Source organism: Neovison vison, chromosome 1 (assembly GCF_020171115.1).
Source record: "Neovison vison isolate M4711 chromosome 1, ASM_NN_V1, whole genome shotgun sequence".
Lineage (NCBI taxonomy): Eukaryota > Metazoa > Chordata > Mammalia > Carnivora > Mustelidae > Neogale > Neogale vison.
This window is the reverse complement of record NC_058091.1, coordinates 196,556,884-196,581,921: the sequence shown is the minus strand read 5'-3', so window position 1 is coordinate 196,581,921 and position 25,038 is coordinate 196,556,884. Positions and strand designations below refer to the sequence as shown.

The 25,038-nt window shown below is 41.3% G+C and overlaps 1 protein-coding gene across 1 annotated transcript in view; it reads right to left on the bottom strand.

The window, feature by feature from the left end:
* Positions 1 to 25,038, bottom strand: part of ERAP1 (endoplasmic reticulum aminopeptidase 1) — a 45,701-nt gene that overhangs the window by 14,046 nt on the left and 6,617 nt on the right. The window contains exons 3-11 of the mRNA XM_044265105.1: positions 23,018 to 23,156; positions 20,263 to 20,397; positions 17,342 to 17,462; positions 16,405 to 16,559; positions 15,956 to 16,069; positions 14,661 to 14,792; positions 13,195 to 13,326; positions 12,976 to 13,047; positions 11,335 to 11,489 (exon numbers count right to left, since the gene is read on the bottom strand). Coding sequence (XP_044121040.1) covers positions 11,335 to 11,489; positions 12,976 to 13,047; positions 13,195 to 13,326; positions 14,661 to 14,792; positions 15,956 to 16,069; positions 16,405 to 16,559; positions 17,342 to 17,462; positions 20,263 to 20,397; positions 23,018 to 23,156 — 1,155 coding nt within the window. The remainder of the gene's footprint in view (positions 1 to 11,334; positions 11,490 to 12,975; positions 13,048 to 13,194; positions 13,327 to 14,660; positions 14,793 to 15,955; positions 16,070 to 16,404; positions 16,560 to 17,341; positions 17,463 to 20,262; positions 20,398 to 23,017; positions 23,157 to 25,038) is intronic.

Below are 25,038 nucleotides of genomic sequence, written 5' to 3'. Positions count from 1 at the left end.
AATCAAGAGCTGACTGAATAGCTTCTGCATGACAAATGATAGAGGGACCACACACAGAAGGCAGAGAAAGAGCCAGGATTAACAGAAATTCCATCCCAAGGTAATGAGGGAAGGCTATTATCGAAGGCCCCCATCAGACTTGCCCACCCTGAGATGTGATGAATATAATGCAATTTAGAGGATAACTAGATTATAAGTGAAGAAAATCCACTGACCAACTCGAGAGCATCCACCAAACAGTGGGAAAACTGCTAGAACTCTCTCTGAAGTCGTAGGCGCTGGTGAGAACCACTGTGTACGTTCCCCCTCCACTGTGATATTGTGGACAGGGGCAGGGTTCATTCACTCTAGCCAGCTGCGTAGCGCCACCCCAGCCATTCCAAGACTCCTAGCCCACACCAATTCCAGTTAACCTGCTGCAGTGGTCCCAGCAGAGTACTCTGGGACCCTCCTGGCTTACACCCAGTCAAGCCCCAGCCATCCTACCATGGTGGCTTGGCGCCGGACAACCTGGGACCCCATGGACTGAACCTGCTCCCACTCCAGCTCTAGACCTCCAACCAGGGCACCATCTCCTCCAACTTCAGCAATTTCTCCAGGGTGGCCCAGGGAAGGATTGTCTCAGAACTCCGCAGCCCATGCATACTCCAATTCCAACCATCTCACCAGAACAGCCTTGGTTCACTTTGCCCTGGGACACTTCTCCCCCATCCCACTCCGGCTTCAGCTGGCCAGCCAAAGCCACTAGGCACATGCAACCTACACAACTAACAGTAAGTCACAGAAATAGACAGAAGTCAAACAAACTAAGGACCCCAAGGATTATATTCCCAACAAAAGAAAACCAAAAAATCCCAGAAAAAGAAAAGCCCTAATGAAATAGGTAATTTACCCGATAAAGAGTTCAAAATAATGGTCATCAAGATGTTCACTGAACTAAGAAGAACCACAAACTAGCCTTATAAGAAATGTTAAGGAGTCATAAGAGGAAAAGGAAAGATCACAGGAGGAAATATGAAATAGAGAAGTGCAGGCCTATACTGTACTATACTATAGTATACCTATACCTATACTCTCATGAGTATAGATGCAAAAATCCTTAACAAGGCATTAAAAAAAAAAAAACATTCACTGCAATCAAACCAGATTATTCCCAGGATGCAAAGGTGACTCAATATTCACACACACACACACAAACACACATACACACAAATTAACATGATATATCACATCAGTAAGAGAAAGGATAAACTATATGATCATTTCAACAGCTGCAGAAAAAGCACTGGACAAAGTATAACCTCCATTTATGCTTTAAAAAAAAACCCTCTGCAACGTAGGTCTAGAGGAAACATACCTCAACATAATAAAGGCCTTATAGGCAAACCACAATCAACATTGTACTCAATGGTGAAAAACAGAGCTTTCCCCTAAGGTCAAGAAAAGAGAAAGATGTCCACTCTCACCAATTTTAATCAACATAGTACTGGAATTCCTAGCCATAGTCATCAGACAGCATAAAAAAAGGAGAGGGCATCCAAATTGGTAAGGAAGAAATAAAGTTCTCATTATTTGCAGATGACATGATACCATACACAGAAAACTCTCAAGACTCTACTAAAACACGGGGAGGAGTCAAGATGGCGGAGAAGTAGCAGGCTGAGACTACCTCAGCTAGCAGGAGATCAGCTAGAGAGCTTATCTAAAGATTGCAAACACCTGCAAATCCATCCGCAGATCGAAGAGAAGAAGAACAGCAATTCTAGAAACAGGAAAACAACCACTTTCTGAAAGAAGAGATCCTAATCTCTTCAATCTTTTTTTTTCTTAATTCTTTTTTAAATTCTTGATTGAATTTTTAATTCAATCTTTTTTTTTTAATTCTTTTATTCTTTTATTTCTTTCTTTCTTTTTGAACCTCTTTTTATCCCCAAATCAGAAGAGATCCCAATCAGAAGAGATTGGGAGATCCCAATCAGAAGAGATTGGGAGATCCCAATCAAAGGAGATCCCAATCAGAGGAGATCCCTCACCCAATCGTGAGGGGGGAGAAATCCCCCCTCACGATTTGGGATCTCTTCTGATTTGGTTAAAGCATATTTTCCTGGGATTGTTGCCACCCTTTTAGTATTTTACTTGCTCCTTCATATACTCTTAGCTGGACAAAATGACAAGGCGGAAAAATTCAAAACAAAAAAAAGAACAAGAGGCAGTACCGAAGGCTAGGGACCTAATCAATACAGACATTGGTAATATGTCAGATCTAGAGTTCAAAATGACAATTCTCAAGGTTATAGCCGGGCTTGAAAAAGGCATGGAAGATATTAGAGAAACCCTCTCCAGAGATATAAAAGCCCTTTCTGGAGAAATAAAAGAACTAAAATCTAACCAAGTTGAAATCAAAAAAGCTATTAATGAAGTTCAATCAAAAATGGAGGCTCTCACTGCTAGGATAAATGAGGCAGAAGAAAGAATTAGCGATATAGAAGACCAAATGACAGAGAATAAAGAAGCTGAGCAAAAGAGGGACAAACAGCTACTGGACCATGAGGGGAGAATTCGAGAGATAAGTGACACCATAAGACGAAACAACATTAGAATAATTGGGATTCCAGAAGAAGAAGAAAGAAAGAGGGGAGCAGAAGGTATACTGGAGAGAATTATTGGGGAGAATTTCCCCAATATGGCAAAGGGAACGAGCATCAAAATTCAGGAGGTTCAGAGAACGCCCCTCAAAATCAATAAGAATAGGCCCACACCCCGTCACCTAATAGTAAAATTTACAAGCCTTAGTGACAGAGAGAAAATCCTGAAAGCAGCCCGGGAAAAGAAGTCTGTAACATACAATGGTAAAAGTATTAGATTGGCAGCTGACTTATCCACAGAGACCTGGCAGGCCAGAAAGAGCTGGCATGATATTTTCAGAGCACTAAACGAGAAAAACATGCAGCCAAGAATACTATATCCAGCTAGGCTATCATTGAAAATAGAAGGAGAGATTAAAAGCTTCCAGGACAAACAAAAACTGAAAGAATTTGCAAACACCAAACCAGCTCTACAGGAAATACTGAAAGGGTCCTCTAAGCAAAGAGAGAGCCTACAAGTGGTAGATCAGAAAGGAACAGAGACAATATACAGTAACAGTCACCTTACAGGCAATACAATGGCACTAAAATCATATCTCTCAATAGTTACCCTGAATGTTAATGGGCTAAATGCCCCAATCAAAAGACACAGGGTATCAGAATGGATAAAAAAAACAAAACCCATCTATATGTTGCCTCCAAGAAACTCATTTTAAACCCGAAGACACCTCCAGACTTAAAGTGAGGGGGTGGAAAAGAATTTACCATGCTAATGGACATCAGAAAAAAGCAGGAGTGGCAATCCTTATATCAGATCAATTAGATTTTAAGCCAAAGACTATAATAAGAGATGAGGAAGGACACTATATCATACTCAAAGGGTCTGTCCAACAAGAAGATCTAACAATTTTAAATATCTATGCCCCCAACGTGGGCGCAGCAAACTATATAAACCAATTAATAACAAAATCAAAGAAATACATCAACAATAATACAATAATAGTAGGGGACTTTAACACTCCCCTCACTGAAATGGACAGATCATCCAAGCAAAAGATCAACAGGGAAATAAAGGCCTTAAATGATACACTAGATGAGATGGACATCACAGATATATTCAGAACATTTCATCCCAAAGCAACAGAATACACATTCTTCTCTAGTGCACATGGAACATTCTCCAGAATAGATCACATCCTCGGTCCTAAATCAGGACTCAACCAGTATCAAAAGATTGGGATCATTCCCTGCATATTTTCAGACCACAATGCTCTGAAGCTAGAACTCAACCACAAGAGGAAGTTTGGAAAGAACACAAATACATGGAGACTAAACAGCATCCTTCTAATGAATGAATGGGTCAACCGGGAAATTAAAGAAGAATTGAAAAAAATCATGGAAACAAATGATAATGAAAATACAACAGTTCAAAATCTGTGGGACACAACAAAGGCAGTCCTGAGAGGAAAATATATAGCGGTACAAGCTTTTCTCAAGAAACAAGAAAGGTCTCAGGTACACAACCTAACCCTACACCTAAAGGAGCTGGAGAAAGAACAAGAAAGAAACCCTAAGCCCAGCAGGAGAAGAGAAATCATAAAGATCAGAGCAGAAATCAATGAAATAGAAACCAAAAAAACAATAGAACAAATCAACAAAACTAGGAGCTGGTTCTTTGAAAGAATTAATAAAATTGATAAACCCCTGGCCAGACTTATCAAAAAGAAAAGAGAAAGGACCCAAATAAATAAAATCATGAATGAAAGAGGAGAGATCACAACTAATACCAAAGAAATACAAACTATTATAAGAACATACTATGAGCAACTCTACGCCAACAAATTTGACAATCTGGAAGAAAAGGATGCATTCCTAGAAACATATAAACTACCAAAATTGAACCAGGAAGAAATAGAAAGCCTGAACAGACCCATATCCAGTAAGGAGATTGAAACAGTCATTAAAAATCTCCAAACAAACAAAAGCCCAGGGCCAGATGGCTTCCCAGGGGAATTCTACCAAACATTTAAAGAAGAACTAATTCCTATTCTCCTGAAACTGTTCCAAAAAATAGAAATGGAAGGAAAACTCCCAAACTCATTTTATGAGGCCAGCATCACCTTGATCCCAAAACCAGACAAGGATCCCATCAAAAAAGAGAGCTATAGACCAATATCCTTGATGAACACAGATGCAAAAATTCTCACCAAAATACTAGCCAATAGGATTCAACAGTACATTAAAAGGATTATTCACCACGACCAAGTGGGATTTATCCCAGGGCTGCAAGGTTGGTTCAACATCCGCAAATCAGTCAATGTGATACAACACATCAATAAAAGAAAGAACAAGAACCATATGATACTCTCAATAGATGCTGAAAAAGCATTTGACAAAGTACAGCATCCCTTCCTGATCAAAACCCTTCAAAGTGTAGGGATAGAGGGCACATACCTCAATATCATCAAAGCCATCTATGAAAAACCCACTGCAAATATCATTCTCAATGGAGAAAAACTGAAAGCTTTTCCACTAAGGTCAGGAACACGGCAGGGATGTCCATTATCACCACTGCTATTCAACATAGTACTAGAAGTCCTAGCCTCAGCAATCAGACAACAAAAGGAAATTAAAGGCATTCAAATCGGCAAAGAAGAAGTCAAATTATCACTCTTCGCAGATGATATGATACTCTATGTGGAAAACCCAAAAGACTCCACTCCAAAACTGCTAGAACTTATACAGGAATTCAGTAAAGTGTCAGGATATAAGATCAATGCACAGAAATCAGTTGCATTTCTCTACACCAACAACAAGATAGAAGAAAGAGAAATTAAGGAGTCAATCCCATTTACAATTGCACCCCAAACCATCAGATACCTAGGAATAAACCTAACCAAAGAGGCTAAGAATCTATACTCAGAAAACTATAAAGTACTCATGAAAGAAATTGAGGAAGACACAAAGAAATGGAAAAATGTTCCATGCTCCTGGATTGGAAGAATAAATATTGTGAAAATGTCTATGTTACCTAAAGCAATCTACACATTTAATGCAATTCCTATCAAAGTACCATCCATCTTTTTCAAAGAAATGGAACAAATAATTTTAAAATTTATATGGAACCAGAAAAGACCTCGAATAGCCAAAGGGATATTGAAAAACAAAGCCAAAGTTGGTGGCATCACAATTCCGGACTTCAAGCTTTATTACAAAGCTGTCATCATCAAGACAGCATGGTACTGGCACAAAAACAGACACATAGACCAATGGAACAGAATAGAGAGCCCAGAAATAGACCCTCAACTCTATGGTCAACTAATCTTCGACAAAGCAGGAAAGAATGTCCAATGGAAAAAAGACAGCCTCTTCAATAAATGGTGTTGGGAAAATTGGACAGCCACGTGCAGAAAAATGAAATTGGACCACTTCCTTACACCACACACAAAAATAGATTCAAAATGGATTAAGGACCTCAATGTGAGAAAGGAATCCATCAAAATCCTTGAGGAGAACACAGGCAGCAACCTCTTCGACCTCAGCCGCAGCAACATCTTCCTAGGAACATCACCAAAGGCAAGGGAAGCAAAGGCAAAAATGAACTTTTGGGATTTCATCAAAATCAAAAGCTTTTGCACAGCAAAGGAAACAGTTAACAAAACCAAAAGACAACTGACAGAATGGGAGAAGATATTTGCAAACGACATATCAGATAAAGGACTAGTGTCCAAAATCTATAAAGAACTTAGCAAACTCAACACCCAAAGAACAAATAATCCAATCAAGAAATGGGCAGAGGACATGAACAGACGTTTCTGCAAAGAAGACATCCAGATGGCCAACAGACACATGAAAAAGTGCTCCATATCACTCGGCATCAGGGAAATACAAATCAAAACCACAATGAGATATCACCTCACACCAGTCAGAATGGCTAAAATCAACAAGTCAGGAAATGACAGATGCTGGCGAGGATGCGGAGAAAGGGGAACCCTCCTACACTGTTGGTGGGAATGCAAGCTGGTGCAACCACTCTGGAAAACAGCATGGAGGTTCCTCAAAATGTTGAAAATAGAACTGCCCTATGACCCAGCAATTGCACTACTGGGAATTTACCCTAAAGATACAAACGTAGTGATCCAAAGGGGCACGTGCACCCGAATGTTTATAGCAGCAATGTCCACAATAGCCAAACTATGGAAAGAACCTAGATGTCCATCAACAGATGAATGGATAAAGAAGATGTGGTATATATACACAATGGAATACTATGCAGCCATCAAAAGAAACGAAATCTTGCCATTTGCGACAACATGGATGGAACTAGAGCGTATCATGCTTAGCGAAATAAGTCAAGCGGAGAAAGACAAATATCATATGATCTCCCTGATATGAGGAAGTGGTGATGCAACATGGGGGCTTAAGTGGGTAGGAGAAGAATCCATGAAACAAGATGGGATAGGGAGGGAGACAAACCATAAGTGACTCTTAATCTCACGAAACAAACTGTGGGTTGCTGGGGGGAGGGGGGTTGGGAGAAGGGGGGTAGGGTTATGGACATTGGGGAGGATATGTGCTTTTGGGTAAATTGGAAGGGGAGATGAACCATGAGAGACTATGGACTCTGAAAAACAATCTGAGGGGTTTGAAGTGTCAGGGGGGTGGGAGGTTGGGGTACCAGGTGGTGGGTATTATAGAGGGCACAGCTTGCATGGAGCACTGGGTGTGGTGAAAAAAAAATGAATACTGTTTTTCTGAAAATAAATAAATTGGAAAAAAATATATCAAAAAAAAAAAAGACTCTACTAAAACACTACTAGAACTGATAACTGAGTCTAGTGAAGTTGTGAGATCCAAATTTAGTGTACAGAAATCTGTTGCATTCCTATACACTAACCATGAAACAGCAGAACATGAAATTAACAATCCTACTTGTATTTGCACCAGACACAAAAAAAATATCTAGGCATAAACTTAACATGTGAAAGACCTATTATTTTGAAAACTATAAAACACTGATGAAAGCAATTTAAGATGATGCAAAGAAATGGAAAGATACTCCATGCTCATGGAATGGAAGAACAGGTATCATTAAAATGGCTATGGCACGCAAAGCAATCTACAGATTTAATGCAATTCCTATCAAAATACCAACAGCATTTTTCACAGAGCTTCAACGAACAATTCTAAAATGTGTATGGAACCACATAGCCAACGCCATCTTGAGAAAGAAAAAACTGGAGGTACCGCAACACCAGATTTTAAGTCATATTACAAAATGGTAGTATTAAACCTGTATGGTACTGGCATAAAAAACAGACACATAGATCAATAGAACAGAAAACCCAGAAGCAAACCCATGATCACATATTTATCTTTGACAAAACGGGAATCAGTATACAGTGGGGAAAAGCTCTTCAACAAATGGTATTGGCAAACTGGACAGCTACATGCAAAAGAAGGAGACCACACCACTTCTTTCACCATACACAAAAACAATCTTAACATGGCTTAAAGGACTAAATGTGAGTCTTGAAACCATAAAAATCCTCAAAGAGGGCACAGGCAGTAATTTCTGATACATTTTTCTAGATAAGTCTCTTGAGGCAAGAGAAAGAAAGAAAACCAAAGAACCAAACAGAAAGAAGACAAAAAATAAACTATGGAGACTACATCAAAATAAAAAGCTTCTGCACAGTAAACAACCAACAAAGCTAAAGTGCAGCCTAAAGAAGGTATTTGCAAATGACATATCCAATAAAAGGTTAGTATCCAAAATGTATAGAACTTATCAAACTCAATAGCCAAAGAACAAAGAAACCAGTTAAAAAATGGACAGAAGCCATGAACAGACATTTCTCCAAAGAAGACATCCAGATGGCCAACAGACACATGAAAAAATGTTCAACATCACTTATCAGGGAAATGCAAATCAAAACTACAATGAGATATCACCTCCCATCTGTTAGGATGGCTGACATTAAAACACAAGAAACAAATGTTGGGGAGGATGCGGAGAAAGGGGAGCCCTCCTACACTGGTGGTGGGAATGCAAACTGGTACAGCCATGCGGGAAAATAGTATGGAGGTTCCTGAAAACATTAACAATAGAGCTACCCTGTGATCCAGCAAGAGCACTACTGCGTATCCACCCAAGAAATATGAAGACACTAATTCAGAGGGATACATGCACCATGATATTTACAGCAGCATTACTTACAGTAGCCAAATTATGGAGACAGCCCAAGTGTCCATTAACAGAAGAATGGATACAGAAGATGTGGGATTATATACAGATATAATGACTATTACTCAGCCATAAAAAAGAACGAAGTCTTGCCATTTGGAATGATATGGATGGAACTGGAGAGTATAATGCTAAGTGAAATAAGACAGAGAAAGACAAAAATACCATATGACCTCACTCCTACGTGGAATTTAAGAAATAAAACAAACCAGGACAAAAAGAGAAACCAGGAAACAGAAACAGACTCTCAACCATAGAGAACTGATGGTTACCAAAAGGGAGGTTGGGGGGTGAAATAGGTAATGGGGATTCACAAGTACAGTTATCATGATGAAAAGACAATAAAGCAATAAAAACAAGAAAAATGACGAGTATAGGTAAGAATGTTGAGGAAATGGAAGGCTCCGTTTTCCTGAAGGGTAGAGTGTAAACTGGTGTGGTCACTATCATAAATAGTATGTGGGCTGCTTAAAATATTAAAAGTAGAACTACACTATGACCCAGCAATCCCTCTTCTGAGTATTTATTCAAAGAAAATGAAAACACCCCTCTGAAGAGGTACATGAACCTATATGTTCATACAGTATTGTATAGCTATAGCAAGATACAGAAGCAACCAAAGTGTCCAATGATAAGTTGATTAAAAAGATGTATATATACACATACGTACATACACACACAATAGAGTGTTAGCCATAAAAAAGAATGAAATCTTCCCATTTGCAACAGCAGAGATGGGCCTAAAGGATATTATGCTACATAAAGAATTCCTACAGATAAAAATAAGTACTGTAGGATCTCCCTCTATTTGTAATCTGAGACACAAAACAAAACAAAGACTCATAGATAAAGGAAACAAACTCTTGGTTGTAGGGGGTGGTGTGGGGTGGTGGGGGTGTAGGTAAAGGATATTAAGAGATACAAATTTCAGTTTCAAAATAAATCATGAGATATAATGTATAGCATAAGGAATACAGTCAATACTGTAATAATTTTTTTAAAGATTGATTTATTTATTTCTCTGACAGACAGAGATCACAAGTAGGCAGAGAGGCAGGCAGAGAGGGGGGAAGCAGACTCTACAAGGAGCAGAGAGCCTGATGCGGGACTCGATCCCAGGATCCTGAGATCATGACCTGAGCTGAAGGCAGAGGCTTAACCCACTGAGCTACCCAGCTGCCCCAATAATACTGAAATAATTTTCTTTAGTGATATATGGTAATAAGACTTATTGGTATTTTGCAATGTAAAAATAATGAATCAGTATGACATATATATGAAATGGGATACTGTTTGTCAACTATACTTCAATAATATATGAATAATATATATGCTATCTAGGGAGCATATGAAAAGGTAAAGAGTATTCTTTTTTTAGATTTTATTTATTTGAAAGAGAGAGAATGAGAAAGCAGGAGAGCAGGTAGGGTCAGAGGGAGAAGCAGACCCCCACTGAGCAGGAAGCCCAATGTGGGACTTGATCCTGGGACTCTAAGATCATGACCTGGGCAGAGGGCAGTCACTTAACAAACTGAGCCACCCAGGAACCCTAAAGAGTGTATTTTTTTTTTAAAGATTTTATTTATTTTTTTGTCAGAGAGAGAGGGAGAGAGAACGAGCACAGGCAGACAGAGAGGCAGGCAGAGGCAGAGGGAGAAGCAGGCTCCCCGCTGAGCAAGGAGCCCGATGTGGGACTCGATCCCAGGACGCTGGGATCATGACCTGAGCCGAAGGCAGCTGCTTAACCAACTGAGCCACCCAGGCGCCCCCCTAAAGAGTGTATTTTTAACTGATATTTTGGATTATACATGGAAAGGTTCTACTTTACATTTTATACACATATTTCAGGTTATATGTAAAGAGAGGGGAGAAGGGGGGGGAAGGGGAGAGAGAGAATGATAAAGTAAATGTAGTAAAAAGTTAACATATATGTGTATCTGGGTAAAGAATACATGAGAATTCTTTGTGCTCTTCTTACAACTCCTCTAAGTCTGAAATTATTTCAAAACAAATTGAAGTACTGTCCATTTGGGTCGGTCAAGGTGCAAAATCTGCTTTCCAGTGATGCCCTTCTGAAGTGGTAAAGCTGACAAACAGGCTCCCGGATCTAACGCAGACTTCCAAAAACCAACGCAGTTCCCCCTACACCCCAGGTAACACCTGCATGTCTATGTCCTCCACTCCAACCCAAACGCCAGGCACTATCGGCATTTAGGGGCAGCTGCCTCGTGTAGAGCTCGTTTCCAGTCAGAAACCAGAATTACCACCCCATCCAACTACAGGACATGGCAGTGTTAAAATAATGATACAGTAACAGCTTTACTGAGAAGAACCAAGGTTGAAAGCCACATTTATCCTCTTGGAAGATGGTGGTGTGTAACTCGACTTCATAGGATACAGAGATTTAGTTGAAATATTTTAGCGGTCAAGACAAGAACGCTCTGAAAAATGAATTTTTGTCGCACAAGGCAGGTGTTACCAAGGCAACAACAGAAACGTTACCCAGTTTCTGCAGTGTCCTCGGGTCCTTTGGTGTAGTGCTCCTGCTTCATGTGCACGTTCCTCCCTCTCACCGTGACGGTTATCAGGGGAAAGCCCTTCTGCAGGGTCCACGTGTTCATCATGGTTTTTACATCAAGGCCTTCCTGTCGCCAGTGCTGAGGTAGACAGAAAACAGATACGTGACCACTCGCCCGATGCTAATGGAGAACCCAGGCTTGCACTCCTGGGCTAAGACCTGTTGACAAGTCTCTGGAAGCTTTTCCTCACCCCTTCTCCTCCTCCCTTCCCCACACTGTGTCCCGCAGTGGCATTCCCACCAGAGCACTGACTGTTTGTCTTTCCATTCCCTTCCTCTACCTGTGTAGGTCTCGGCTCACCAGCAGGTAATGTATCTGGTTCTACTGGGCATCCCTTGGGCTTGGCACGCTGCCCCCAGCAGGCAAGTGAATGAATGAAGGTAGGGAAGGGAGACCAAGGGTCAGGTGTTCAACGACTATGTAACAATGCTGGCTCAGACAGGCAAGGTGGGAGAAAATGTTCAGCCACTAGCCTGTCCTTCCCAGTGCTAACATCAAGACGGTCCACATTCAGCTGTCTTAAAAGCTGATATATTCTTGGATACTAAAAAAGCTTCTAAGGATATTTAAGAGCCAAACAATAAAACATACTACATAACAAATCTAAAGATCACGGAGTAAAGCAGTCTCTAAAAGTCATAAAGACCTCAAAAATGACAATAGGGTGAATAAAATTTAGCTGCCTCTCTAGACTCAACTTCCACTTCCTATGAAAAAACTCTACAAGTCCAGATAAACAGACTCACGTGGTTTTGGGACTCAAATATTAAGAATTCTTTCTAGCTTAGCAGTAAAAAATGTGAATTAGATCTAAATTCAAATCCCCACTCTGCAACTGACCCAACATATGCTTTTAGATTTCACACCCCCATCAGTTAAGCTCACAGGTTCACTCCGAGACGTAAAGGAGTCAAGTGCTCAGCTCGTGCCCAATGCTTATGCGCTCAAGGTTGCCCGCTGCCCTCATTTGTTTTTTCATGAATGAAAAGTTATGGGAGTGACCCACATGGGCTGACTGACACAGCCCCAGTCTACCACAGGAACAGGTCATAAATTCACGGCTTTCCAGAGAACAAAGCTGAACAAATTAGTACCAGTGATAGGCGTTTCCCACAAACGCTATGCCACCCCCTTGCGTAGACAGCTTTTCAGGGAAACTGTAAAAACTATAAAAAAAAAAAAAACTGTAAAAAAACTATAAAAAGGCTGTCAGTATGCTACAGTTTAACCGGTCTTTTTTTTTTTTTTAAGATTTTATTTATTTATTTGACAGATGGAGATCACAAGTAGGCAGAGAGGCAGGCATAGAGAGAGGAGGAAGCAGGCTTCCTGCTGAGCAGAGAGCTCGATGTGGGGCTCGATCCGAGGACCCTGGGATCAGGATCTGAGCCAAAGGCAGAGGCTTTAACCCACTGCCCCAACCAGGCGCCCCTAACCACAGTCTTATGTGGAGTTACAGTGATAGAATGAAAGACCTCAGAGAGGTTGGCCCCAAGGCTTCCTTCAAAGAACACGGAGTAAACACATGTGTTTCGGGGTACCACATACAGCTGCAAGAACTTACTGAGGTTGAAGATGAATGAGGACCCCTGGAGCAAAAGCCATCCGTCCTTTCTGAGCCATCTGTAGGGCAAATCTAAAAACCAAAACCAAATGTGTTATTCCCGGTTCTCTAGAAAACAGTCAGGATTCTTCTCGGAAGGATTAACAGGGTGTAGGAAAACAAAACATGGTAATAAGCCTGGTAATCCCCAAGGCAGAGACTAAACCAAACCATACTCACACTTGCCATACTATTCCACAGGTCCTCATTTCTTGTGTTTCTGTAGCTATACTTCTGGAGGTACTGTACAATACCACTTTTAAATGCATCAGCACTGATATAATCCCTTAGCATATTCAGAATACAAGCTCCCTGAAAAGACAGCGTGGGTAATTGGTAAGTTGAATCATCATCTGATCTGCTGTCACACTTTTAGTTTGGAAGAACTCTTTCAAAATGCAACCGCGGTAACATTTTCAGTCTGTGATTTGTGACACAATTAAAGAAAGTGCACTTACAGAAAAAAAAGTGCTTTTCAAAGAAGTGGGTAAACCTGGACCTATCTGGGCAGGGGACTGAACAGGACTGTTTCTCTTCTTCACCCACTAGTGCCATCATTTTCTAACAGCAACCAAGGCTCCCCACAGGGCAAATGACCACCACTGGCCAGCTGCCATTGTCCCCAGGTTAGTGGACAGTGGTGCAGAACCAACACTTGGCGCCACCTCCTGCCTTCCCCGGGGTCACTCCAGCCCAGCAGTGGGGAAAGTAGCTACAACAGGAGATGGAAACAGAGGTCCCAGTTAAGGAACAGAGGAGGGCAGGCATCCTGGAGCAGAGAGAGCCAGAGGAATGCAGGTAAAAGGAGCAAGAGAATGCCTCAAGACCCAGTATTCCTGGGTGAAGAGTCTTTTCCTCTCCACCCCCATGACTGTGGTATACACAAAATAATTGGCCATATAGGTGTGCGTTTATTTCTGGGCTCTCATCTGTTCCACTGGGCTAGGCCTCTGTAGGTCTGTTTTTATCTCCCCTACACTGCTGATGGAAACAAAAAAATACTGTTTTGTTTACTACAAATAAATGGGCCAAGTACCATGATAAATGACATTCTCTGCCTTGTTGAAGACAGTGGAATGGTTGGCAATGGGAAGAGAACTGGGGAAGCAGAAGCTTGATCTCACGAAGCAGGGACTTGGACTTTAGCTCTGGCTTGTATTCCTGAGGGCAATACACAGGCCCTGTGTGACCACCATGACTAGAATCCTTCCCTTTCCCTTGTCCAGAGAAGCCAGGTGAAGACTGTTATGTAAGATCTCCCATTAAATGTTAGCAACCGTTTCCAGTTCTGTTATTAAACACATCATATAGGACCGTATTTTGCAGTTCCACAATACCAGCTATTTCTGAAGGCACTGAAAGCCAAGCTACGGGAGGCAGGACTGTCTGCCTGGTACAAAGGTGAGGCTCAGTCAAGACCCATTTGTTGAGGGAGAAACCAACTCGAAGTTTCTCTTCAGGATTACCGATCAAACTGCGTTGGCTCTTCAAGAGTGAACTCCAGCCAACATAGGGCAGCATAGAAGACATTCAACCTGGGTTGTTCCTTAGGAAGGGAAAGCCACCCCACGATCCTACCTATCATCCTTCCATCCAAGTCTTTAACAGTTTGGTGTCCAAAATGTCCCCTTATTATCCATTTTTACCTTTTCATAAGAAACTTCATCAAACATCTCCCGAATCTGAGCAGGTTTCACCACAGGGGTTGACACAGGGTGTGAGGAATTTAACGCATCAACCTCCATCACATTAAAACACTTGCCGAAGAAATAATCTTCCTGTCGACAGAGAGACAACATCACCCACGTGACTTCTACTTTAGATAATAAATATGAAAGGAGTAATGTTTGGTCTGGAGTAATAGGTTTATACTTCCAATTTCTGGTCCAAACCTCTTCTGTATTTATAGAGTTTACAAAATAAACTAGAACTGTCATTGCTAAAGAGACTCCAAGAAATGATTTTAGGTTAACATTTTAGGATTTGTTCCTCTTAAAATACCTATTGCTTTAGAAGACCATTTTCTCTTAAAAACAAAACCATGAGGCCTGTAGCCAAATAGAATCAAAACAACTGAAGTGTGTAGTGATTGCAACATCTCCAATCATATTTTAAAGCAAAGAAATTTAGATTTAAACCATGTAGTAAAAAATTTAAAAAAAATGGATAACAAACTCAAAGTATAATCTGATTTCTTAGGTCATATTACCCAATAGGATAACATACACACAGAATCATTTTTATTAGTAAGGGTTATGTGGAAATGGGAAAATATTTATGATCCATTGTAGTGTAACAGTTATATGGATATTATAAATAATGTATATTGGAAGATGAAAATGGGAAGTTGATATATGCTTAACTCAAAATTATAGTAAGGCAAAGGATTGTTTGAAATTTTTTTGTTTTTACATAAAGGAAGTTTCTCTCTAACTTTACTGCATGTGATTTTCAGAAATTGAATACCTGATTTTTAAAATAAACAAAAAGGTTCCAAAGCATTCAGTTTTGACTCCTGAGTACAGACTTATATGTAAACAAACCCGCAGTTACCTAAAGCAAATGGGATCCTATCTGATTTGACAAGTGGTATCCTACTGAAGTAACAGTGATCTGTACTTGATAATCTTTCAGTGAGCAACCTGAAGGCCGAGGAAATGATATGCAACAGATAGGGTGTCATTACTTCTATTTCTTTGATATTAAAGGAGGGTAAGATTTGACTTCATTTCCTAACAATCATAGATTTGGAAATAAGCAAACCAGTCTGGAAATAAGCCTTTGTGATGCCTTTAAAGTTCACTACCATGCCCGGTAGTGAACCTGATTCCTATCTCAACTATCAAGGAGTTGATAGGTCTAGAAGCTCTATCACTGAGGATCAGTAAGTATTTTCCAGCAGTGCTGAATAAAACAGATCAACCTGTTAAAAAGTACTTACAACTTTCAGTTCAGGATGAGTTACACTGACTGACACAAACTCCATAAACTTGGCAAATCCTTCATTTAACCAAAGATCATTCCACCATTCCATGGTGACGAGGTTCCCAAACCACTAAAAGGAAAACAGTACATATTCACACATTTCTAGGGAGATCGGATTATCCACACAGCCATAAACATGAGATATTCAGGAGGAAAGAGTTCACATGTGCGATGCCGGTATACGGGCAACATTTACAGAATATTTTATCAAAGTAAAAGGAAAAACCTTTTCATGTTCATTTTAAAACACGCTACCTAACGCATTAAAGAGTTCTCATTTTTACTTGCCTTTTTTCCCTAGGAAAAGAATTGATCCATTTCATATGTCAGTGTGAATAGTCTCTTCTGTCCCATAAAAGCAATGTAGTTTCACCACAATTTCTAAAAGCGTGATTAACTGTGTACCTGGTGGGCAAGTTCATGTGACACCGTCATCGTAATGCCAAGCTTATCTGATGCTGAAGACGTCTCAGGGTCAAACAAGAGAATCGATTCTCTGTATGTGGTCAGTCCCCAGTTCTCCATAGCACCACTCTCAAAGTCAGGAATAGCAGCAAGATCTCGGGAAGGACACAAAAATCTGTTACCAGCCTCTAAACGAGACCTCATCCATACACACTAACATTCAGAACGGATGGGTGTAGGGATCCTAAGAAAAGCCAGATTGATTTTGTGGAATCCTATTCCAGGCTGGAAGAACCTTTCAGAACCTAGAAAAAGAGGCTCCGTGGTTCACTGAATTGCTCTGCTGCTGTATGACCAAGTCAGATGTGGGCCCCAGGCCTCCTGACTCCCTTTCCAGCTGTCTGTCAATGAGTTTGGGGGTTGAATATTAACAAATTCCTCAGTAATCCAGTAATCCACTAAACTTGGGACATCCCAGGCTCCTGTACGCCTAAAATCTCTAACACACAATGGTCCTAACAGCCCATTTAAGAAGGAAAATGCAGATTTTCCTTACACTATAAATTTGTTAAGAACAATTTATTGAGCACCCTCTGTATTCCTCCCAAGTATGTGCCAATCCTGGGGGGAAAAAAAGAAATACAGGTTCTGCCTTTCACTCTCTGCCCACTAATTTAGTCAGGTTTATCTTTCAAGTCAGAAGGTAAAATGACCATGACATGTGCTTCAGAACCTAATCAAGATCTGCTTCTGCTCTAATTAGAAACTTACTGTAGAGATTCGGGCTCAGAAGGATCAACCTGATGGCTGACACCTGCCAGAGTTTAAGGATCTGAAGGGCTACTGAGATAATCACGGGAACACCAATTAGGAGGCTATAATCCATAGCTGATGTCATTCAATGCCACCATTTGCAAAAACTGTGCAAAATCTTTACCTTGTTTGGGTAAGGGATATGGAATGCTAAAATAATCCTCGTAAAATTCCAGAAGAGTCACTGCGGTATCCAGGGCATAATCTGCCTGATGTATCTTATCTGGTGCAGCATATATGGAAACCTGAAGAGAAAGAAAGTTAGCTTTTCAAATGCTCTTGTGGCTTCTCTCCACAACTGTATGGAAGATGGGCATTAAAGCCTTCATCTTCTGCAACATGGTTGCCAATTAAGAGAAGTAGCAGTTCTAGTTCTTGTCTTTGTGCTGCTTCTAATTAACTCCCCTTCTGAAAACTACAACATGCTGGGTAACATATACAAAAATGTCTTTTTAGATGTTCTTATGACATAGTGGAAAAGTAAAGAAAACTTAGATGCCAAAAACGAGGTAAGGGTAGGACCCTCCGTAGACGGTGGAGGACGGCAGACAGCTTTTGTCCCGAGGACACTAACCTAATGCAGATGGAGTTTTCCCAGCATTGACGGTCTTAGGGGCTAGGAGATCAAGTTCAGAGCCTGCCCAGGCTGGGAAGCCTAAGAGGAGATGTACCAGGCACAAAGCTGGACCCTCAAGGACCACACCCTTGCTGTAAAGGTAAACTAAAAATAGCTTCCCCCTTCCTCAAGGAGACTGTAAGGAGAAAAAAATGCTTATTCAAGTCTTCGTACTATATGGGGGAGGTAGACTGAAATCCTAAGAGAATCAGTAAAAGTTCATCTTCGTGCTGGTTAGCAGCTGGGCTCACACGAACCAGGTGGCTCAAAAATCTGAAGCCAGGGGTGCGTGGTGGCTCAGTTGGTTAAGAGACCGCCTTCGGCTCAGGTAGTGATCCTGGAGTCCCGGGATCGAGTCCCACATCGGGCTCCCTGCTTGGCAGGAAGTCCGCTTCTCCCTCTGATCCTCCCCTTTCTCATGCTCACTCTCTCATTCTCTCTCTCTCAAATAAATGAATAAAATCTTTAAAAAATAAAAAGAAAATCTGAAGCCAATAGTTTGAAATAAAGTAGTTCATGGGTTCATAAGTGCTCCCAGTCACTTGACAGGAGCAAACAAATTCTCTCTGGAAGAATCCACCTTCAAATCAGGCAGTAAATTCAATATACACAAAGGAACTAGACACCATAAGCAAGAACCAGCAGAAACAAAAAGCCACAGACCCAGACACACAAAAACTTCAGGCAGGACTGTTACTAGAATATAAAATGTACATTTAATGTGTTCAAAGAAATAAAAGGCCTGAAAATACAAATAAGTAAAAGGACTTCTGGGCCCCAATTCTAACCCCACACCTCTGAGCTGCTCTGCAATGCCGCCTGGGTGTCCCCACAATTCAACTTGATTCCGACACAACCCAGAGAGAGTACCAGATCCCACAACATAAAGGCCGAGTCTTACAAAACTGCCCCCACTTCCACTTCAGCGGACATTCACAAGTCCAGGCTACGATTCTGTGCTTCTGACCAACAGGCTCTCGTTTGGAAGGTTCAACGACCACCTCTTTAGGTGTGATTAATTTGCAAGAGCAACTCACAAAATGAGAGAAATCCTTTGCTCAGTAGAAAAGGACATGACTCAGGAACAGCTAGATGGAACAACTGCACAGGACAAGGTATACAAAAAGGCAAAGAGCTGCCATGCCCTCTCCAGACAGTCTGCTCCCTCTGAATCTCCACACTCACACTGACCCAGAAGCTCTCTGAAATGTCCTCTGCGGTTTTTATGGCAGCTTCATTACACAGGCTTGACTGCTAAGGTCATCAGCTCTTGGTAACTAAACTCAAACGCCAGCCCTTCTCCACTCCCTGGAAGTCAAGGGGGCAGGAATGAAAGCTCCAACCCTCCAATCACATGGCTGGTTCTCTGGCAACCAAACCCCTCCCCCCGTTTAGGTTACCTATGTGCTTCCCACAAGTCATCTCATTAACCTAACTAGAGACACCTTTCTAGCTGGTAGCAGAAAATTCCTAGTGTTTTAAGAGCCCCATGCTAGGGACTGGGACAAAGACTACACATATATATTTCTTATCCTAAATCACAATATCACGGCATGGAAGAGACATTATTAAAAAAAAAAAAAATCTTTGATAAAGGAGTCCCCAGAGTAGACAATTCAGTGGGTGAGTGTTTTTCCTGATAGTTTCCCTGCTGAATTTAGATTGATCCTTATATCCAAGTCTCAAGCATCACCTTCAAATCTCCAGATAAATAGAAATATCTCTACAAGAATAAGAACCACTAGGGCAACAAAAGATTATTCATCAGAGAAGTCCTGCCTGTTCAGGCCTCAGTGAAAAACAGCACCAATAAATGAGGTATCTTCAAATTAAAGCCCTCCCCTCCAGAAAAGAAAATTGTTTGCATTGTTTGTACAGTTGAACAGGTTGTTCACTACACAATGGTACCCAGAAAAGGGGCAAGTGGTCCTTGAGACAAGATATTCTCTTTAGTATTCCAGTATTTGCTGGCACAAATGCTCTCCCCAGAGCCATGTAATACTTTAAGCCGACTATTCTATTTTACTTCCTTCTCAAAGCCAGAATCTGTTTGGATGGTCAATGACATTTACTTCCCAACTGCAGAAAGTGATAGCCAGAAACAACTTCAGAAACCCCTGCAAGACCCAGTCCAACTTACATATTTTGGAAAAGCATAAACTAGGTTCCAGAGGGAGCACGGTCAAGGTCAGAAAACCAGCTAACGGTGGAGCCAGGACCATGACCCAGGCCAGGCCAAGCCTCTCCACGTTTTTGGGATAAGAACCTCATTGTAAATACCAGCATCTGTGACAAGAAGATGCCAACCACCCCGGTTTTTGCCCAAGATTCAGAAGTGTGGGACTTCCGGTTTTAAAACCAAGACAGTCTCAGGCAGGCAAGGACAACTTGGTCACCCTGTGTGACAATCTGACAATCCCAGGGCTCACCTTAACTCCACTCTTGGTCATCTTGCTAATAGACTTAAAATCTGAAATAATGAAGGCCACCAGGTAGGTGCTCATCTTCACAGTGACATCAAAATGGTCTTCTAGGAGTCCTTCAGCAACAGTCACAGATTTAACCTAAAATCACAATAACTGAAATCATGAAATAATCCAATTATCAATACATTGAAAATATCTGATAAAGAGAAATTTCCTAGCCACCAGACATAATATTCAGAATATATAGCATAACATTTGTATAATTATTTTAAACTTTCTCTTTCTAATATCTGATTGTAATTTTGAGATTAAGGCCATTCTACTCAAATTTTAATGAGCTATAATTCACATATCATAAAATTCGCTGTTTTAAAGTATACAGTTGTGTGTTTTTTTTATTATGGTCACAGAGTTGTGCCACTATCATCACTATATTTTCAGTGCCCCAGATGGTTGCAAACTGGCCCATATTTGGTACGTGAGGATTGATAATACGAATGGGAGGAAGCAAAACTGAGACTGTTGGTTTTGCCAAGAAGTAGACCTTAAATACAGGTATAAGAATTATCTGGAAACACACTGTCTAGTTTGGTTCCTACAGTGGGCAAACATGTAACCATGTACAACTTTAAAAAGAGCTTCTATTTTCCTACAAAATTGAAAGTAACCCATGCCTGGGCCTCACATGGCCAAGCTTCCTCCAAACTCGGATTTGCTTCACTGGAATCTGCTTTAGGTGCAATCCGGGAGACGCCTCGGAGTGTGGTAGGGGTGGTGGAGGGACAGTATCAGCGGTGTGCTCCCCAAAAGGAAAGTCTAATATGTCAGGAAACACCAAGCACTGGGCTGGGACAGAGCCCCGGAGAAGGAGAGCAAGAGAAGAAGGAGCCTGACAATTCCATATTAACACGTTAACACATTTTCCCTGGAATCTTATTTCCACCTCCATCTCTGTGCCCTCATCCTTCTTCGTAATACCCACCACCCCCACCGGTTCTGGTGTCTGCTGGTCACTCTGTGCTCCCTGGACTCTGAGAGCCGACCTAGGTTTACTCTTGAAAAACTCCAACTTACCTTTTCAAGTGCCTTCTACCCACCCCTAACCAAAATTTTCATTCCTGAAGTTACGCTATTTACTAGGAAAGGAAGCTGATTAATTCAGCTTTAAATGGGATGAAATCCTGCCTGCTGCCCATACACTTCAATTCACTTTTGCTTTTCCAGCCGCCAAAGAGATAGCTGGAGACTCCACTGTCCTTCCCTGAACTCCGGGTCGGCAGCCTGACTTCAGGCTGGTCCTGTAAGATTTCTGCCAATGGGTGGGCCTTCCTGTCCAAGAGGCCAGCCAGATCACATTAGAGACTTTCCTTTCCCAAATAAACGGGTCCTGGATATCCATGATATCTTTGTGAAGTCCTAGGAGCTCCCAGCCTTCACCCTGCAAACCTATGAGTTTCTCTCTCGGTGTTTTTTGGTCATCAGTCTCCCCCTTGATTTCATCCTCCCCTGGTCTTTATTCTCCCAAAGCTGTGATTGATTCTCTAATTAGAGAACTCACAAGCCTGGGAGCAATGTTGTAATATTGAGGAATGGAGGGATAATTGGAACAGGCATGTTCTCAATCTCAAATTTCTATCAGGAAAACAACATAACTGTTTCTTGTTTTCTTCACCTACAAATGTGGGTGGAGTAGACAGAAGTTCTTAGCTGGTAGAGATTTGCTGAAGAGCACTTTTCAAAGAGCATGGCCTTCTGAGGGGGCCCTGGGAGAATCTTGTTTGCAGAAGGGATTTTTATGGGATTCAGTGCTGGGGAGCGGGTGGTGGGGGAGGTGGCTGGTGGTCTATAGAGTTTTAAAAGTGTTGCAAGGTACTGTCCTAGAGGCTGGCTGTGGCTCTCAGAGCCCCACGCTAAGATTCGGCCTCCCTGGTGATCACAGGGTTGAGCTGGAACACCCTTTAAGACTCTGGGCAAAGTGTCTTCCACCTGAGTCTCATCCACAGCGAGCTCCCCAAACACAGGCTGTGTGTTTCATGAGATGATCCGCAGCTGTGGCAGGCTGAGAGCTCAGTGGATGAGTTGTTCTAAGCTGCTAGAATCATCGCTCCATGGCTCGTACTGAGTAGTTACATTCATTCGGCACGGGCGTTTTCTCACCACTTTTGAAAATCAGATGGGACGCTGTCCACGTTTGCTTTGGAATTGGAGGATGATGGTCTCTTTAAAGGGAACGGAACTATCTATCACTACTTACCTTCTGTATCATAATATTCAGATAAGATTACTTTTTTTCTGTTCGCCAATTTCATAGATACAGTTACAAATCATATGGTTACTATCGGTATATCCTATATAGAAATTATAGAGAACTATATACTAGAAATATAGCCTTATGTGACCAAGTGTGTCCTTGATAAGATCATATGAGAAGAGGAGCGGGAAAGTGCTTTGGGAAGGGCACTCTCATTTAAACCAGACGTGAGTCCCTTACAGTGTCCCTCCTGCCATACCAGGGACTTGGAATGCCTCTTGGACAGAAATCCTCCATATTTTTAGGGACAATTTTTTTTCTCTGACTACAGAAAAATTATTGCCTGAAACAAAAGCACGGGTTGGAAATGAAGAAAGAAAAGTTAGCTGTCACACAAGAAAACAAAATACACAGGTGACCTGAATATTAACTGTCCCTGGGGTAATGCAAGTGACAGCATGTTGACAGAGTTTTCCTGTGAGCAGACACACAGGCATTCTGACTCACCAGTGGCATGTTGGAGATGGCGAGGTGTCTTGGCTCCCTTCTGATCTTGACTGAAAAATTCGCTTTGAAGGCAGGTTCATCAAAGCAGGGAAAGGCCATTCTGGCTGCGGTGGGTTCAAAGTGCGTCGATGCCAGTACTCTAAAATTGTGGGCAGTGAAATAAAAGTACAGCATAAAGCACCAGGGACTCTAAAAGAGATGTGTGTTTGGTTCTTAATTCCTAGAGATACCATAAGATTATGGATCTCACTACTGAAAAAAAAAATCTTTCATAGAACAAAAGTTATCATAAACTAAGTAAAAAGGCAAACAAAAAACTGGGGGAAAAGGATTGAAAGCTATTTGACAAAAAGGGTTAATAGCCTTGACAGAGAATGAACACTAAAAATGAGTAACATGGGGCACCTGGGTAGCTCAGTAGGTTAAAGCCTCTGCCTTCGGCTCAGGTCATGATTTCAGGGTCCTGGGATGAAGCCCCACATCGGGTTCTCTGCTCAGCAGGAAGCCTGCTTCCCTTCCTCTCCCTCTGCCTGTCTCTCTGCCTACTTGTGATCTCTGTCTTCCAAATAAATAAATAAAATCTTTAAAAAAAAATGAGTAACATTATGCCAGCAACCAAGGGGGATAGCAGGTACAGGTAATAAACAGGCAACTCGCTGAAGAAGAACCTACAAATAGTAAACTCATCAAAACCTGCTCAATTTCCTTAATAATCAATGAACTGTAAGTTACAGGGACATATCTATTGGCTTTCTGGCTCTAAAAAGACTGCCCATAAAAGGTATTGGCTACATATGAGGAATATGGCAAGGGATATCAAAAGACTGTAAACCCTTCAACTTAGCAATTTTATGTCAAGGCATTTACTCTAAGGAAATGATTAACAAAGATATTGCTGTTGCTGAAAGGGTGGAAACAACCTAATCTCTGTCAATGGGGTATGAGTTAAATCAGAGCACATACATCTAATAAACTCATTAAAATAACGTACAGTGATAGACATCCACATGAACATCTCCTCAACATATTAAATTAAGATCCTTTATAAGATGGAAAATATAGCTCCATTATATATATAATGTATATCCATACCCAGAGAGAAGTCTGGAAGTATGATCCCTAAAATAGAAGTAGTAGTTATTTTTAGGGGCTGTGATAGGGACAAAATTTACTTGCTAAAAAATTATTTTGGGTAGCATCTGACCTTTTTTTACCTCAAAAGAATAATATGGAATCAGAAAAATAAGTGAGTCTAGGGGCACCTGGGTGGCTCAGTGGGTTAGGTCTCTGGCTTCAGCTCAGGTCATGATCTCAGGGTCCTGGGATCGAGCCCCGCATGGGCTCTCTGCTCAGTAGGGAGCCTGTTTCCCCATCCCCCTCTGCCTGCCTCTCTGCCTGCTTGTGATCTCTCTCTCTGTCAAATAAATAAATAAAATCTTAAAAAAAAGAAAAAAGTGAGTATAATCTACTAACAAAATTTTACTTTATTTTTTTAAGATTTTTATTTATTTATTTGATGTAGAGAGAGAAGGGGGGAAAGAGGGAGAGAGAAGGAAAGAACAAGCATAAGCAGGGAGAATGGCAGACAGAAGGAGAACCAGGCTCCCTGCTCAGCAAGGAATTCAATTCGGGACTCGATCCAGGACCTTGGGATTATGACCACCGAAGGCAGCAGCTTAACCAACTGAGCCACCCAGGTGTCCCTAAAATTTGATTTTAAAATACAGCATAAGGGTGCCTGGGTGGCTTAGTGGGTTGAGGGTCTGCTTTTGGCTCAGGTCATGATCTCAGAGTCCTGGGATGGAGACCCAGGCCCAGCTCCCTGCTCAGTGGGGAGTCTGTTTCTCCATCTCTCTCTGCCCCTCCCCTGCTCCATTTCTCTCTCTCTCAAATAAACACATTAAAAAATAATAAATAAAATTCAGCATAAAATCCCCCAAAATAGATTGCCTCCTTAAAAACAGAACAAAAGCAGATGAGGGTCCTTAAAAAAGCTTTAACTAAGAAAAAAAAAATATTTC